The sequence below is a fragment of the Nothobranchius furzeri genome, chromosome 2 (assembly GCF_043380555.1).
Source record: "Nothobranchius furzeri strain GRZ-AD chromosome 2, NfurGRZ-RIMD1, whole genome shotgun sequence".
Taxonomy (NCBI): Eukaryota; Metazoa; Chordata; class Actinopteri; order Cyprinodontiformes; family Nothobranchiidae; genus Nothobranchius; species Nothobranchius furzeri.
The window spans coordinates 7,421,569-7,437,561 of NC_091742.1; the positions used below are offsets into that span (position 1 = coordinate 7,421,569).

Here is a 15,993-nt window from a genome sequence, read left to right on the forward strand (position 1 = left end):
TTAGTTGATTCAGATGATTAGGTTAATAGCTCGTTTAGAGAACCTTTTCATTATATGCTAATTTTTTGAGATAGGAATTTTGGGTTTTCATGAGCTGTTTGCCAAAATCATCAATATTAGAAACAATAAAAGGCTTGAACTACTTCAGTTGTGTGTAATGAATCTAATATATATGAAAGTCTAATGTTTATCAGTGCATTACAGAAAATAATGAACTTTATCACAATATGCTAATTTTTTAGAAGGACCTGTATATGGGCTGGTTAGTCTGTTGGTTGGTTGACTGGTATGTTAGGTTGGTTGGTGTGTTGGTTGGTATGTTAAGTTGGTTGGTGTGTTGGGTTGGTTGGTTGGTATGTTGGGTTGGTTGGTTAATTGGTATGTTAAGTTAGTTGGTAGGTTGGTTGGTTTGTGTGTTGGTTGGTAGGTTAATTGGTATGTTAAGTTAGTTGGTATGTTGAGTGGTTGGTGTGTTGGTTGGTATGTTAGGTTGGTTGGGCTGGTTGGTGTGTTGGTTGGTTGACTGGTATGTTAGGTTGGTTGGTGTGTTGGTTGGTATGTTAAGTTGGTTGGTGTGTTGGGTTGGTTGGTTGGTATGTTGGGTTGGTTGGTTAATTGGTATGTTAAGTTAGTTGGTAGGTTGGTTGGTTTGTGTGTTGGTTGGTAGGTTAATTGGTATGTTAAGTTAGTTGGTATGTTGGGTGGTTGGTGTGTTGGTTGGTATGTTAGGTTGGTTGGGCTGGTTGGTGTGTTGGTTGGTATGTTAGGTTGGATGGGCTGGTTGGTGTGTTGGTTAATTGGTATGTTAGGTTAGCTGGTGTGTTGGGCTAGTTGGTTGGTTCCACGACTGAAATCTGCTCGTCTAACTCAGCTGGAAGAATCCAACCGCACACTGACAGTGGACGTGGCCAACCTGGCCAGTGAGAAGGAAGAACTGAACAACAAGCTGAAAGAACTGCAGCAAGGTGAGTCTCACAATGACTTGAGCATCAGAGGGAAAAGGTAATTCCAAAAAAAATTACAGTTGATCTAATCTCTTGAAAATGTGCTAAAAAGCCGTCTTGATTTAACTGAAGAAAAAGAATCATGAAAAAAGAGATTGATGTCAGAGAAATACTCAAGTTTGCCTCATAAATTTTACATTGCTTCAAGGAAACAGTTAGTGAATTGAAAACATGTTTACTGCTGTTATATTAATATTTATATGTGATGATTTTGCAGAATTCCAGAAGGCCAGGGAGGAAGCGAGGCAGATGAATTCTTTGAAAGTTTCCTTTGAGAGGCAGCTGCAAAGTGAAAGGACGCTTAAGATTCAGGTCTGGAAATCCTGAAACATCTATCCTTAACTTCCTCATACATAATGTTCTGCCACAGACTTTTATTAAACATCTAGAAACATATAAAGGTTTCATGCTGCAGCATTGATTTCACCATTCTTTCTTGTGTGTTTACCGCATTTATATTTACCATAAAGGAAGCTTTGTTTATTTACTCCATGTTTTTTGCCTCCCAGGCTGTGAACAAGCTGGCTGAGGTGATGAACAGGAGGGAGTCGGTGCGAGGAGGTGCTCGAGGTATCGACACCGAGGTGCACAGGAAAGAGAAGGAGAACAGGAAGCTGCAGCTGGAGCTGAAAGCAGAGAGGCAAAAATTTAACAGCACCATGATGAAATACCAGAAGGATCTGACTGACATGCAGGCGGTCAGTTCACCCACGACTCCAAAAATATACACTGAAAATATACTTGCTACCAGAAAACATCTGCTGTTTTGACACAATGGAGAGGGCTGCACTTACTTTGTCTGGCTGCAAACACGGAAATACCCTCTCTTCATAGCTAAGGATTATGAAAAGTACTAGTCTTAATTGTATTATCTCTTTGTGTGTGAATGAGAAATTCAATTCAGTTCATCTATGTTGGGCCAAATCACAACAAGAGTTGTCTCAAGGCACTTTAGAAAGCGAACATTCCAATTGAACCTACTTATCAATGCACGGAGTTCAGTTCATTATTCCAAATACATAAAAGTTTCCTATCTAAGGAAAACCAGCAGACTTTGCAGCAATCTTCATACTAAGCAAGCATGTAGCGACAGTGGAGAGGAAAATGCCCTTTTAACAGGAAGAAACCTCCAACAGAAACTAGCCCAATAGTTTTTGTCGGTTTTCAGTGGTGGCCATCTTGACTCCAAAAGCTAACTTCAGGGGATTTTTTGTAAACTTTTAATGTGTCATTTTCAAGGTTTTAAACGTTTAATAAAGTACTCAAATTCATAGCTTGCAGTGGGTATGGAAAGTATTCAGACCCCCGTCTGTCTTTTACTCTGTTATATTTGAGCAATTTGCTAAAATCAATTCAATTGATTTTTTATACCCTTTGCTGTGACACTCATATTTAACTCGGGTGCTTTCCATTTCTTCTGATCATCCTTGAGACGGTCCTACACCTTCATTGGAGTCCAGCTGTCTTTGATTATACTGATTGGACTTGATTAGGAAACCCACACACCTGTCTATAGAAGACCTTACAGCTCACAGTGCATGTCAGAGCAAAGGAGAATCATGAGGTCAAAGAAACTGCCTGAAGAGCGCAGAGACAAATCTGACAAGGGACAGATCTGGCCAAGGTTACAAAAAAGTCTGTGCTGCACTTCAGGTTCCTAAGAACACAGTGGACTCTATAATCCTTAAATGGAGGAAGTTTGGGACAACCAGAACCCTTCCTAGAGCAGATCAATGTGGCTGAGCTCCAGAGATGGCGTCAGGAAATGGGATAAAGTTGCAACCATCCACCAATAAGGGCTTTATGGCAGAGTGGTTAGTCAGAAGCCTCTCCTCAATGCAAGACACATGAAAGCCTGCATGCTACAATACACCTGAAGGACCCTGAGATGGTGAGAAATGAGATTCTCTGGTCTGATGAGACCAAGAGAGAACGTTTTGGCCTTAATTCTAATCAGTATGTGTGGAGAAAATCAGGCACTGCTCATCACTTGTCCAATACAGTCCCCACAGTGAAGCATGGTGGTAGCAGCATCATGCTGTGGGGGTGTTTTTCAGCTGCCAGGACAGGACAACTGGTTGCAATCGAAGGAACGAAGTACAGGGATATCCTGGACCTTCTCCAGAGAGCTCAGGACCTCAAACTGGGCGGAAGGTTTACCTTCCAACATAACAATGACCCAAAGCACACGGCCAAAATAATGAAGTGGCTTTACGGCTTCTCTGACTGTTCTTGAATGGCCCAGAGCCCTTACTTAAAACCAACTGAGCATCTCTGAAGTGACCTAAAAATGGCTGTCCACCAACATTTACCAGACAACAGAACTGGAGAGGATCTGCTAGGAGGAATGGCAGAGGATCCCCAAATCCAGGTGTAAGAAATTTCACCACGGAGACTCATGGCTGTATTTTAGCAAATGGCTGCATAATAACAGTGAAAAATTGACCGGGGTCTGAATACTTTCCCTACCTTCTGTAAATTAGTCACAGCGCCGGGGCATGAACACACAAATACGCAGGCAAAAACATTATTGCCTGCTTCTGAAAACCAAAGAGTGCAGTGATTGACAATAAAGTGCAGTGAAATGTTTGTGTTTTTAGGTAATGGCAGAGGAGAACAACATGCGCCTGGAGCTCCAGATGGCCCTGGACAGCAAGGACAGCGACATCGAGCAGCTCCGGTGTCAGCTCACTTCCCTCAGCGTTCACTCTCTGGACACCACCAGCATCGGCAGCGGCAACGATGTGGAATTAGGCGACGGATACCCAGGTCTGCTCTTGATCCTTCTTCCTTTCAGGCTTCTACACAAAAACGATACAAGCTCAGCTTCACATCTGCATGCATTTCCTGTTCTCCTTCTTTTTCACATTTATTTCCACCTGTTCCTCCTTTCTTTCTGTTTCTTCACGTCCTCTCTTCCATTTCACCTCTCGTCGTGGTCCTGCGTAGTGCGCATCACTCAGTCTCACACCTCAGAATCAATGTCCTACACCTACCAGCGCACACACAAGTCAGTGTGCATTGACACAAGGCCCGACCTTGGCTCGGCTCGAACCCTCTTTGACTCGGACTCCGAAGATGAAGGAGACCCAGATGAGGTTGAGGGGCGGGGCCAAAGCCCACTGGCTCTGACCTATAGACAGCCCTCTGAGCCTGAACCTGGAGGTGACCCGGCACGGTGCTTGAAATCTGAAATTGGAATGCAAACATTTAAAATATTTACACCATAATGTTTGAAGATGGTTTTTTTGCAATTTTACTGAATTAGGAAAGTGATCTTTTTCCAGCCCTGCAGGCATGCATGCTGTCTCTGTTGTGCTTTCATCTGTTTTGATGTTAACTGGGCATGTTGACATTTACTGCATGATTTTGCTCAAATTTACCACAGAAATCGGATAGATAGCCATATGGATATTCAGATTTGTGATTTCCTTTAATCCTTGAATGTTGCATCTTCTATGTGAGCTGCTGCTTTCTCTTAAAGCCCGGAAGCAGGATTTCCCGCATTCGGCTTCTTTGTTTTAGCCAGGAATCGTTTCCTCTCAAAGTGGCAACTCGGAGTAAATGCCAGGAACGCTCAGAAAATGTCAAGATGGTGTTTTAAGTGAATTGCATGATTAAAGGGTGTCCTTCCTTTTGTGTTGACATTTTCCCATTTTGTTTTGTCTTTATGCTCACCAGATTCCAGACTGGAAGGCTGGATTTCATTTCCCACCAAGAACACAAAGCGATACGGCTGGGACAAAAAAGTAACTACTGCCACTTTTTCATGCATCTCTTGTTTTCTTAGTGAGCAGCAACTGAATCGCATCTTTTCCCCTTAACTGTTTTGATCTGTTTCCATTTCCTTCTCAGTACGTCGTTGTAAGCAGCAAGAAGATACTGTTTTACAACAACGAGCAGGACCGCGAGCAGTCCAACCCGTTCATGACCCTGGACATAGAGTGAGTCTTTTTACCAATTTCTCACGAGGAAATCAAGTGTGCCAGATTTTATTTCATTTTTTTAGAAAAAACACAAAGATGCAATTGCCACGTGTAAAATAACGTTACTGAAATTCCTCTAGGATCCATGACTTTCCTTCATATTGTTTCCCATCAATAGAAAATGTGAAACTATGACAACTGAATGAGACATGATGAGGTTTTGAAGAAAACCTTTAAATGTCATGTTTACTCTTGTCGTAGCTTTAAAGTAACACTAGACAGTTTGCTGTTCATCCATCCTACTGGTTGAAAGTGGAATTCCAACTGTCCTGAACAACCCTGCTGCACACAAACGTACAGTCAGATCCATAAATATTGGGACATCGACACAATGCTAACATTTTTGGCTCTATACACCACCACAATGGATATCAAATGAAACGAACAAGATGTGCTTTAACTGCAGACTGTCAGCTTTTCTTTGAGGGTATTTACATCCAAATCAGGTGAACGGTGTAGGAATTACAACAGTTTATACATGTGCCTCCCACTTGTTAAGGGACCAAAAGTAATGGGACAATTGGCTTCTCAGCTGTTCCATGGCCAGTTGTGTGTTATTCCCTCATTATCCCAATTACAATGAGCAGATTCAAGGTCCAGAGTTCATTTCAAGTGAAGTACAAGGATCCACACTGTTTGACAAAACATCTTTTTTAATTACAAGCAACAAAGCCAGGTCACCATCAGTCCATGATTTTGTAGCCTCTTTTAGCTTCCTCAAATGGGTGTAGGCCACGCTGATGTTCACTTTGGTTTTAGCTCTTTGCTTCACCTCCAAAGACATTACTTTCCTACTTTTACCTCCAGGCTCCGGCATGATGCCAACAGAACAAGCAAATTTCTTTTTTCTTCTTCTTGTGTTTTTTATTGACGATCGGCAAAGTGAAAATGCTAACTGCTAGCATTACAGCTAACAGCCATTACACAGGTGAAGAGCGCTCCCTATAGAACACTTAACCCGCTCCACAAAACTATCAAGTGTGGTTTTTCTTCATTAAAAGGCTACATAGCGGTGTCAAATATGAAACCGTTAGTTTCTAACTTAACAATCACTTAGATCAAGGTGGTTTTTTTAGCTTTATGGAGGATTTTAGCTGCAGGTCATCCAGTTTGGCACCAGCTAAGATGCACAGGAAATTAGAGCTGAAACTGTACCAAAGAGGATGCCTGTTAGTGGCTGGCTGCAGTTTAAGTTTTAAGCCCCGCCCCCTTTAGGGAATTTAATGGGAACTTTTTATGATTTAAAAAATGTACCTCAAATATAATTTGAAAAAAACTCATTCTCATTTATAAAGTTATGAATGCAAGTTGTGGATAAGTTCCTGACTTTAAGGTTTGTTTTTATTTACAGACGCAGCAACAAACTGATGGCTTTTATTGATTTCTGCTACAGGAGAATGATTTCTTTATTGCAGAAAATAATGGACCCTAATCTGAGCAGCCTTTAAAATATCATTATAAAAGAGTAGAAGAAGAAGAATTTAAAACTGTGCAATTTTGAGTTAATGAAAACTGTGATCTCCATTTTTGGATATTTAATTATATTTTTGAAATATTTTATTTTTGGAGGCAGGCTTGAAGCTTAAAATTCTTGTTTAAGGACTAAAACTGGTGTTTTTCTGTATTCCATATGCATAGTCCTCTTATTGTCCTAATTTTTCGACTTATTTCAGTAAGCTGTTTCACGTTCGTCCCGTCACTCAAACTGATGTGTACCGTGCAGATGCCAGAGAAATCCCAAGAATATTCCAGGTAATCATCTACAGTTTCCCTAATTTTCCATATACATTCAGTAACAACACTGCTGCGACTAAAACTCCCTCCATCTCCTGAATCAGATCTTGTACGCCAACGAAGGCGAGAGTAAACGCAACGAGGAGGTTGCGGTGGAACCAGCCACCCATGAGCGCCCTAATTACATCAGCCACAAGGGCCATGAGTTCATCCTCACCCTGTACCACTTTCCCTCTAACTGCGACGTCTGCACGCGACCCCTGTGGAACGTCTTTAAGCCCCCGCCTGCTCTTGAGTGCCGCCGCTGCCACACCAAGTGCCACAAAGACCACATGGAAAAGAATAAAGAGAGCATCGAGCCCTGCTGGGGTAGTTTTACGTTAAAATTAAGGTTTTACCAATTAAATTTAGAAAACATCTTGTTTATCCTGATGAAAATCCACTTGCCTTCTTTCTCAGTGAGCTACGACTCATCCACTGCCAAAGAGTTGCTGCTGCTGACCAACTCTAAGGAGGAGCAGCAGCGATGGATCAGTCACCTCCGCAAACGCATCCCGAGGAAAAACCCAACTTTGAGTCCTCCTGCAGCACAGTCAAGCCCTCAAGAGTTTGCATCAATGTTTCCTCCTAAAGTCTCTCCGAGGTCTTCTCCCAGAAACTCCCCTCAGCTGTCATCGCATCGCAACGCCATAAAGATCCAGGCCACCAAAACTCAGCAGACATCAGGAAAGTCGAGGTGGGAATTTTATTTATTTTGATTAAGAAATATTCCCTATCAGTCTTTTAGCATTTTTTTTTCCTTTTTCCTTTAATTTTCAGTTGTTGACTAATCTTTTACCTGCACTAATGTTTCTTGAATGTTTTCTGAAGCTTTTAAAATCCACATTCTGCTGCAGTTACATTTAATTTTCCTGTCCCTGCACCATTAAAATGGGCGTGAAGTTGAAGCTAGAACAGAATGTCCTGCTTTAAGCAGCCTTCCTGGTTCATTTGCATATGCAAAACGCCATTTGCAGCTCCAAACTCACCTTTCGAAAACCTCACAGACAAGAAACTAACTGTTCAACACTCGGTAGTCTCAGCCACACCCTAACTGGCTTTCATCCTCCAGCACTGGCCCCATGCTCCGTATCATCCTCCACTGACCTCTTCACCTTTGACCCCCACATTTCTAAACAAAACCTCCCATGCTTGGAGAATGTAAGTAGTGAAGCTTGGCACCCCCTTCAGCCTGCTGCATTGCTGTGCTGCTGTTTACTAACCCTCTCATGTAACAAGCTGCCTGTATGAGCCAGGGTCTGCTCCATACTGCCCCCTAGTGACCGTGGCATTTGCTTGGACCTCGTTATTTCAGGGTGCTTGAGTTTGACCTGAAAGACTGGAGCTGGTCATTGGATGAGGATGATGATGATGATAATGATGATATGTTCTTCTGAAAGCAGGAGGGTAACTTTGCCTCAGCATGATCTCTGTGTGCATCTGTTGTGTGCTAAATTGTAATTCAGTGCTTGGAAATTATAGTTAACTTTGAGGGTGTATTTTTTGCAAGTGTGGGAGGTTGGTGCATTTTATAGTTTTCTATTTGAGCTGCAAACACCTACTGCCGGTAAAATACGAAAGTATTAAACATCTTGCAGACCTGGCATGTTGGTGTATCTCTCTTTCTGCATTTTTAGTCGTGCTTTGTGTGGATGCAGAGAAGCTTCCCAGTTTAATGTGTGGATTTTGTGTGGGCTTGCCTTTGAATTCTTGCCACTCTGTTGGTCGTATCCCAGGTTTTCACATAATTTCCGTTTATTTCCCTCTCTCTCTTCACAGTTAACCCCAGCAGTATTTTCACCCATTTGGATTAATGATGCTCGTCTGGACCCTGTTGCCTACGCATGATGTTTGTTCACAGACTGAAAAACGAAAGAAAGAAACACCATGGACAGAAACGCTCTGGCTGTTGTCATGAGAACTGGAATTGTTTTTGTGCATTTTAATAAACAGAAAGTTTCTCACTCTTCATATTGAAACTGCCCTTTTTTTTAATTAACAATTGGACTCAATTTAGTTGTGTTTCTGAAGTTTCAGGCATGCGTGTGAGCCTTTGTATATAGAACAAAGATTTATAACACAAATTATAGATAATAGGACAGGATTGTTTTATTTTTCTGGATATAATAGCGACACATTCAACAGTAAATGAGCGATTTGTAAATGTGTGTTTGAATGAGAGATTTTATTCATCATAAGGCATCTTAGACCTGTTTCTAATTATAGCCATCACAGCATTACAGAATAATGTGAAATGTATTTCTGTTGAACAATCTGCAAGAAAAAAGTTATAGATGTTTCTGTTATGTTTAAAATCCTATATTTGAAATATTTTAAGAAAAGCATTAAAAGATTTGTGGGGAAATGTGTTTAATGAGTGTTTCTAATCATTTCCAAGCCAAAAGACGTATTCCAGTGATGAATGATGTCGTCCCCCTCTGCCGCTGACTGCTAAGCAACAATAGTGACAGTTTGTATCACCTTGATTGCGTTAACACTTGTGAGTGCAAAGTCTGCTTGGTGAATCTGTTACTGACAGGGATGCTTTGCTTTTTTTACCCATATACCGATATTGTCTGACTCATTCTCCGATATAAGAGTACGGTAATACCGATATGAACCGTGGAGAAAGGGCTTTCTCTGTCTGTGCACCGAAGCTGTGAAACGCATTACCACTGCTAGTGAGGCAAGCACCAACAGCTAGCATTTTTAAATCACGCTTGAAAACTCACTACTTCAACCTAGCTTATACCACATAATTATGAACCTCACATCTGCATTGTTTAAAAATGGACTTCACAATATCAACTTCCGTACTATTGAGGTTCTTTTTAAAATGTTTTTCTAATTTTTTATTCTCCCTGTGTCTTATTGATTTTTAGCTGTTAGTTTTGGGAATTTTGTTGAATTTCCTTTTTATCTTTTATCTGTGTTCGACATGTTTGTATAACGCCGGTTTAATTAACTAAGATTTTTAGTGTACAGCGCCTTGTTTGGTTGTGATGCCTTGTGAATGTGCTTTATAAATAAAATTGGATTGGATTGGATTGGAACCGATACAAAAACAACTAAAATATTTTAGGTTACTAACCCCCCATAGCTCCTATCATGGATGGTTAAATTATGTAAATGTTAGTACCAGGAAAAGTGCCGAGCAACTTTGTTAGCCTTGGGTGAAGATTCTTGTTTTTGTTTAAGTCCTTTGTTAGCTTTGTTAGCTACGTGCTGGACGACAGTATACGGATCACTACATGGGGCAAATTTCTACTTCACAAGTTGTGCCAAATGAACTAAAATATCTCAAACATACCTCAAATCCATCATATTTTGACATTTTGAGAGAGATAAATAGCTGAAGAGGTTTGTGTATAACGTGTATAGTATGTAAAAGCTGTGATTAAGACAAAGCAATACTGATATTTTTATATTACATTTTAACATTGATATTGGCCGACATTAACGGTAGACCAAAAATATTGGACATCCATAGTTACTGCCCAAAAGTCTGGTCATAACCTAAATTGGAGGCTTGTCCGGGATGTTTTGAATAAGTAGTCGTATTGTTACAATAACAATAGTGAGAATTATTTTCAAAACATTTTAGAGTGGATAAAAGTAATACTCTGCATCCTTTTTATCTTCATGCCCAGCAAGCTATAGGTTTTAACATAATTTAGGGTCTTGTCTGGGATGTTTTAAAATTGTAATATAAGCTTATTAATGACAATTGTAAGGAAATGTAATAATACTACAAACTTGCAAACTACTCCCCAAATGCCTACTTTCCATTTTGTGTTGCAGCCCAATGAACTGGATTGTAACAGGCTGGGGTCTTGTCCGGGATGTTTTGAAATTGTACAACAAGACCAATAATCACAATTATTAAGTGAGTGTAAATAATATTACAAACTCACAAACTACTCAAGTGCTTAATTTCCATTTTGTGTTGACGCCCAGCAAACAGGATTTTGACAAAATTTAGGGTTTTGTCTGGCATATTTTGAAATGTTAATTCAGTAATGATCTGACAAGTTTGAGTTTTTCAGTTTCTGGACTGAAAAATCTAATCTTAAGTTTTACTTTTTGGTTTTTATTAATAAGACCAGGTCATATTAATGGATACTCATTGTAGTTACAGTCAGTAATTATCATTCTTCTCATTAATCTGGCTGCTGTGTATTTCAAATGGGACTGAAATCTACCAAAACATTCATCTCCCACAACTGCATGAGGAGTGAGTGGGCTTGCCTGAAATAAATCTTTCAGAATACCCTGAAGCCAACTGGCTCTTATTATACATAATGTAACGGTTTACCTTGATGCGCGGATGCTAAACTCAACAATGGAGGTCATTATCCGTTCTGCGTAACTACTCTGGTTCGATTACTGATGAATCAAACCTGCTGTACTCGTATCTCGGGTATCTCAGGTAGCATGCAGCCACCTCCGGATGGGACATTGCCCTCATTATGAATTCTTTAAATATACATTTTAAATAAATGCATCTCCATTCCTTGGAGGCAAAGACATTGTGGAAATTATTTACAAGTAATGGTTCAAATTTGAGATTTTTTACATTTTTGATCCATTTTCTATGATATAGTTCAGTAACATGATTTCCACTGGGAACATAAATGAAATTTACTCTCAGACACACAATGATAATATTTTAAATCAGCACTGCTATGTTTATTTATGTTGATTTGAAGTTTTGGACTTTCCCTGCATGTTGTAGTCTGTTGCAACTGCATGTCCTTGACAAACGCCTGATCATTGTTTACTCAGTAAGTAATGATTAGATTGGAGGATTTTCCTCTTTAAATGACATCAATTTGCAAGTAACCATCAGTGAATCAGACACACGGGACAGGCAGGCTGAACGGGATAACAGCAGTAAGTCGTTCTTCCTTACTGAAAATCTACTTTCTCTGATTTCCTTTGTGAGAAGTGACTTTCTGCTACTTTTCTGAAGCCATTTCATTCTGTAATCCTGTTTTTATTTTAGAGATGAAGTCCAGCTGCGTTTTTGTTTTTCTCCTGTTGGGACACTTCAGCCATGAGACACTTCCCTGCCCTGCTTTATGTAAATGTTTCCCCAGCAGAGCAGAGGTAGTCTGTAACGAGGTTCCCCTCGCAGAGTTCCCATCCGAGGGTCTCCCAGACAAAACCACCATGCTGACCATCCAGTTCACAAACATCACCTCCCTCTCTGAGCACCAGCTCAACGCCACGCCACTGCTGCAGGAGCTCCATCTCTTTAGAAACCAGTTGCAGAACCTCTCCTCTCATCTTCTCAGGGGCGTTCCCCACCTGCACACTTTGGACCTGACGGGAAACCAGCTGAGCGACATCCCTGCAGACATCTTTAGCCACGCTTCTCTCCGTAACTTGGTCCTAAAGAACAACCTGATCAAAGAAGCAGATGCAGAGTGGCTTCCTGCTAACAGCAGTCTGATCTGGTTGGACTTGTCTGAAAACCTTTTAAGACAAACTCCAACACTTTTGCTTCAGAGGCTGCCTCACTTGAAGAATCTTGACCTTTCCAGCAACCATCTGGAGAAGATACCTTCTCATTCTCTGGATCTTCTGATGGAGCTCAAGCAGCTAAACCTGCAGAACAACAAACTGCACACTTTGGATGCGTCTGCATTCCTGAGCCTAAACAACCTCACGTCTTTATTTCTCGCTCACAATCATCTCAAAAATCTCCCTCAAACCCTGTTTCAGGGTCTCAGACGGGTCAGACACCTGAGTCTAGATAACAACCAGCTGAGCCACATCCCCGCAGGTTTACTGGACCAGCTGGACTCACTGGAGGACCAGGGTCTGGACATGAGCGGCAACCCCCTCCTGTGTGATGGGAAGGTGGAGTACCTGTGGAGGTGGCTTCAGAAGAACAAGAAGAAGGTGTTTGAGGCAGAAAGCATCACGTGTGCGTTTCCCCAGCCTCTGACGGGGAGATCAGTGTCGTCGCTAACGGAAAACCAACTCAATCTTTAGTCGAGCTGAGTTAAACTGAACCCAAACATCTGAAGATGTCTGTAAACATTTTTGCAATAAAATAATAAAGATCTATAATGATGTCATGGAGATAAGTTTGATTTTTACCTTCATTGGAATTATTGCAAATTTCTGCAATTTACAGCTTTGTAATTATCTCACAAACCATGATTTTAAAGTATTATTATTGTATTTGGCAGTCAATATGGAGTTGTTAAAGATTGATTAAAAACTGACTTTTATTATTTTTATTTGAATAAAAACACATTCCCTGGTCTGTTTATGGTTTATTTTAACACTAAAAGACCGTGCACAGCTCATTAATCATAAACTCTGTCTAATGTTATTGATCTGCGTGGTGGTAACCACTCTCCAGCAACAGAGCTGCTTTATTTGCTCAGTTTTATTTGCTTTTTGCAACGTTTCAGCTGACTGGAATTCACTCGGCACTCTCGTCACAAACAAGTGACTCTTCACCGGCTGTCAGTGACTTCTCAGGTAGGAATACATTTGTGCACCATTCCTGCTATTAAGTGTTATTATTTATGAGTCATTTGTACTGTTTGTTATTTATTTTGGTTTTTTGCAGCCAAGATGAAGCTGCTGCTAATGCTCACTTTCATGGCCCTGGCTGAATTTGATCACAAACGAAGAAGTGTCCTCTCGTGTCCGGAGTTTTGCTCCTGTTCGTTTCTGACCTCAGGTGCGGAAGTGGTGTGCAGCCGCGGAGGCCTCACCAGTTTTCCCGCGAGTGGTTTTCCATCCAACGCCACAGTGTTGTCCATTCAGAACACAAACCTGGATGGCATCACGGCCAGTCGTTTGAGTGCCATCCCCCTCTTGGATCACCTCCAGTTGTATCACACCAGTCTGGTGAACCTTTCATCAGATCTACTGGTCGCCGTGCCTCGCCTGAACAAACTGGATCTCACTGGGAACCGGCTGGTTCATCTACCTCCCAACGTCTTCAGCCACAGCTCGCTTCGTTACCTAGTGATGAGAGATAATCGGTTTGAAAAAGCTGATGCAGCGTGGTTTTCTGATAACAGCAGTGTGACCTGGCTGGACTTGTCTGGGAACCGTTTAGGCAGCATCTCGCCCGCGCTGTTTCAGAAGCTGCCTCATCTGCAGTATCTAGATTTGAATGATAACAATCTGCAGGAGTTACAAGCGGACACCTTTAGGGGCCTGCACCAACTAGAGACGCTAGACCTCGCTGGAAACAAACTAATCACCCTGAGACCCCAAACCTTTGCTCACAACCATGATCTGAAACGCCTTTACCTGCAGGAAAATCAGCTCCAGGATTTACCGGCGAACCTCCTGCACGGCCTCAGACACCTTGAGCTCCTGTTGCTCAATAAGAACCAGCTGCATCACCTCCCAGCAGGCCTGCTGAATGGGTTGAATCCCTCTTTGGAGATAATCCTGACTGGGAACCCCTGGAAGTGTGACAGGAAGATAGAGTATCTGCAAAAATGGATCAGCACGCATCGTGATTATGCACTCTTTTGGGAGGAGGTGATCTGTGATGGCCCGGAGAGCCTGAAGCATCAAAAAGTGGAATCTTTACCCGGCGATAAGCTTAGTGCAGAATCACAATGATAAATTAAAATGATCTAACAGCAAAGGTTCTTGGATCTAATAAAAAAAACTAATGAATGTGAATTTGTGGGTTAAGTCCAAATATTTATTTATTTATTTATTTATTTATTTATTTATCTTTGTTAAAATAGGCCAAAAGTTCACATGAATTGCTTTGAAGCAACCAGCTTCTCCCTCCTGGTGAAAAGTGAAATTAAAACTGTCATGAACGACCCTGCAGCAGCGTGCTGACACTAGCATGAGCTAAGTCCTGCTGAGTAAGGTGTGAATTAAAAAGATACTAAAAAGAATGAAAAATATTACAAGTCCAGTAACAACAAAGCCAGGTCACCATCAATCCGTGGTTTCATAGCCTCGTTCAGCTTCTTTAAATGTGCGTAGGCCATCCCGATTTTCACTCTGGCTTTAGCTCTTTGCTTTGCCTCCAAAGACATTACTCTCTGACTTTTGCTCACAGGCTCTGCTAGGGTGCCAACCAGGGCTTAATTTGAGCCGGATCTTGCCGGACATTAATTCAGGCCAGAAATTTTGAAACCATCCCAGGCCACTGCCCAATTCACGCTAAACACTAAAAGTGGGTCAGGTTGGACGCCTACTGATGTAAAAGTGTAAAACAACTAAATTAAAACTTCACATGTAAAGGGTCATTTGTAGCACATATTGACTCAAAAAATAATTTTAAAATATGAAAAAGTTGCATAGTATGCCTTTAAGTGCTGTTTCCGGTCAGCAGAGTGCTGTCCCATGTGAAGTTAGTTGAGTCCGACACAATCATTTCTGAACCCCTTTTTAAGAAACTGGTTAAAGCATACAAATCTGCCTAGTGTCACTTTAATTTTTTGGTAATTAGAACCATTTTAAGAGGGCAGCAAATAAAAGTGTTCTTGGCTAGCCGAGAACACTTTTCAGACTAGCCGTTAGCTCCTCGCTCCTGTCGGACATAAACTGCAGTTCTCTGAATTAAGGCCTTTCTAAGGCATGTCCACATTACACACAAATATGTTTTAAAACGGCAGAGAAAGGCCTGATATAGTTTCTTTTTATGAATAAGAAATAGATAATACAAGAATACACCATCAGAGACAGATAGGTGGATGTGAAAGGCTCTTTCTTTTTAAAGTGCAGTCTTAGAATAACACATCCGTCTCTGCGTGTTGCATCAGATTGCTGTATTGTTTCAGTCGTGCCCTTTTGTTTGTAATGATGTTCAGCATGTGGGTGCGTGTGTGTGGGCAATGAAACGGCTGAGTCTTGAAGCTGACCTCCTCTGGATGTGTTTAAATATCTTTTCTCGTCTTGTTTTCTGAATCTGCAAGCCCACACGCCCCCGTCTTCAAGTCTTGATCACAACAAAGTGCACCGAGTGGTTATTTATTACTCTTATAAAATATGAAACATAGCAAGCTACTTACGAAGATTAAACCTCTCACGGACGTCCCTCAAAGAGCGACACAAACAACTTGATGGATGCCTTTTATTGCATCCATCTGATTTGCATCCTGAAGGTTAAAGGTCGAGGTAGGGAGAAACACTGTCCTCCACCTCAACAAACTCCTCCTGCTGTTCAGCTCTAGTTTGATCTCCACGTGCTTCTGCGACACCCCCCCCCCCCCCCCCCCCCCATG

The 15,993-nt window shown here is 41.4% G+C and overlaps 2 protein-coding genes across 6 annotated transcripts in view; both read left to right on the forward strand.

Annotated features, from left to right (window-relative positions):
• The window catches only part of LOC107377468 (rho-associated protein kinase 2), a 43,136-nt gene extending 34,004 nt beyond the window's left edge, over positions 1-9,132 (forward strand). Inside the window, exons 23-34 of one of the 4 annotated variants that reach the window (XR_008564654.2) lie at positions 872-965; positions 1,222-1,316; positions 1,514-1,702; positions 3,605-3,773; positions 3,954-4,169; positions 4,686-4,753; positions 4,860-4,948; positions 6,664-6,742; positions 6,829-7,093; positions 7,184-7,460; positions 7,836-7,924; positions 8,543-8,734. Coding sequence is in view for 3 of the 4 variants with exons in the window: in XM_054748001.2 (XP_054603976.2) it covers positions 872-965; positions 1,222-1,316; positions 1,514-1,702; positions 3,605-3,773; positions 3,954-4,169; positions 4,686-4,753; positions 4,860-4,948; positions 6,664-6,742; positions 6,829-7,093; positions 7,184-7,460; positions 8,079-8,160 (1,623 nt within the window). In the remaining variant the exon portion in view is untranslated. Of the gene's footprint in view, positions 1-871; positions 966-1,221; positions 1,317-1,513; positions 1,703-3,604; positions 3,774-3,953; positions 4,170-4,685; positions 4,754-4,859; positions 4,949-6,663; positions 6,743-6,828; positions 7,094-7,183; positions 7,461-7,835; positions 7,925-8,078; positions 8,171-8,542 lie in introns of all 4 variants that reach the window. The other 3 variants (XM_054748001.2, XM_054748002.2, XM_054748003.2) reach the window with 3 other exon arrangements.
• Positions 9,133-11,528: 2,396 nt separating this feature from the next.
• LOC107377654 (leucine-rich alpha-2-glycoprotein) lies at positions 11,529-14,431 on the forward strand. Of its 2 annotated transcripts, XM_054748005.2 has the most exons (3): positions 11,587-11,656; positions 13,192-13,261; positions 13,353-14,431. In XM_054748005.2, the coding sequence occupies exon 3, from the start codon at positions 13,358-13,360 to the stop codon at positions 14,366-14,368; it is 1,011 nt and encodes a 336-aa protein (XP_054603980.2). In that variant the 5' UTR covers positions 11,587-11,656; positions 13,192-13,261; positions 13,353-13,357; the 3' UTR covers positions 14,369-14,431. The 2 variants fall into 2 exon arrangements, with proteins under 2 accessions (XP_015802899.3, XP_054603980.2); XM_015947413.3 differs by lacking the exons at positions 13,192-13,261; positions 13,353-14,431 and adding an exon at positions 11,769-13,038 and having other exon boundaries at positions 11,529-11,656.
• Positions 14,432-15,993: the final 1,562 nt, after the last annotated feature.

What these genes read in the sequence shown, in the direction of transcription:
- LOC107377654 (XM_054748005.2), top strand. Translation starts at nt 13,358, where the DNA reads ATGAAGCTGCTGCTAATGCTCACTTTCATGGCCCTGGCTGAATTTGAT.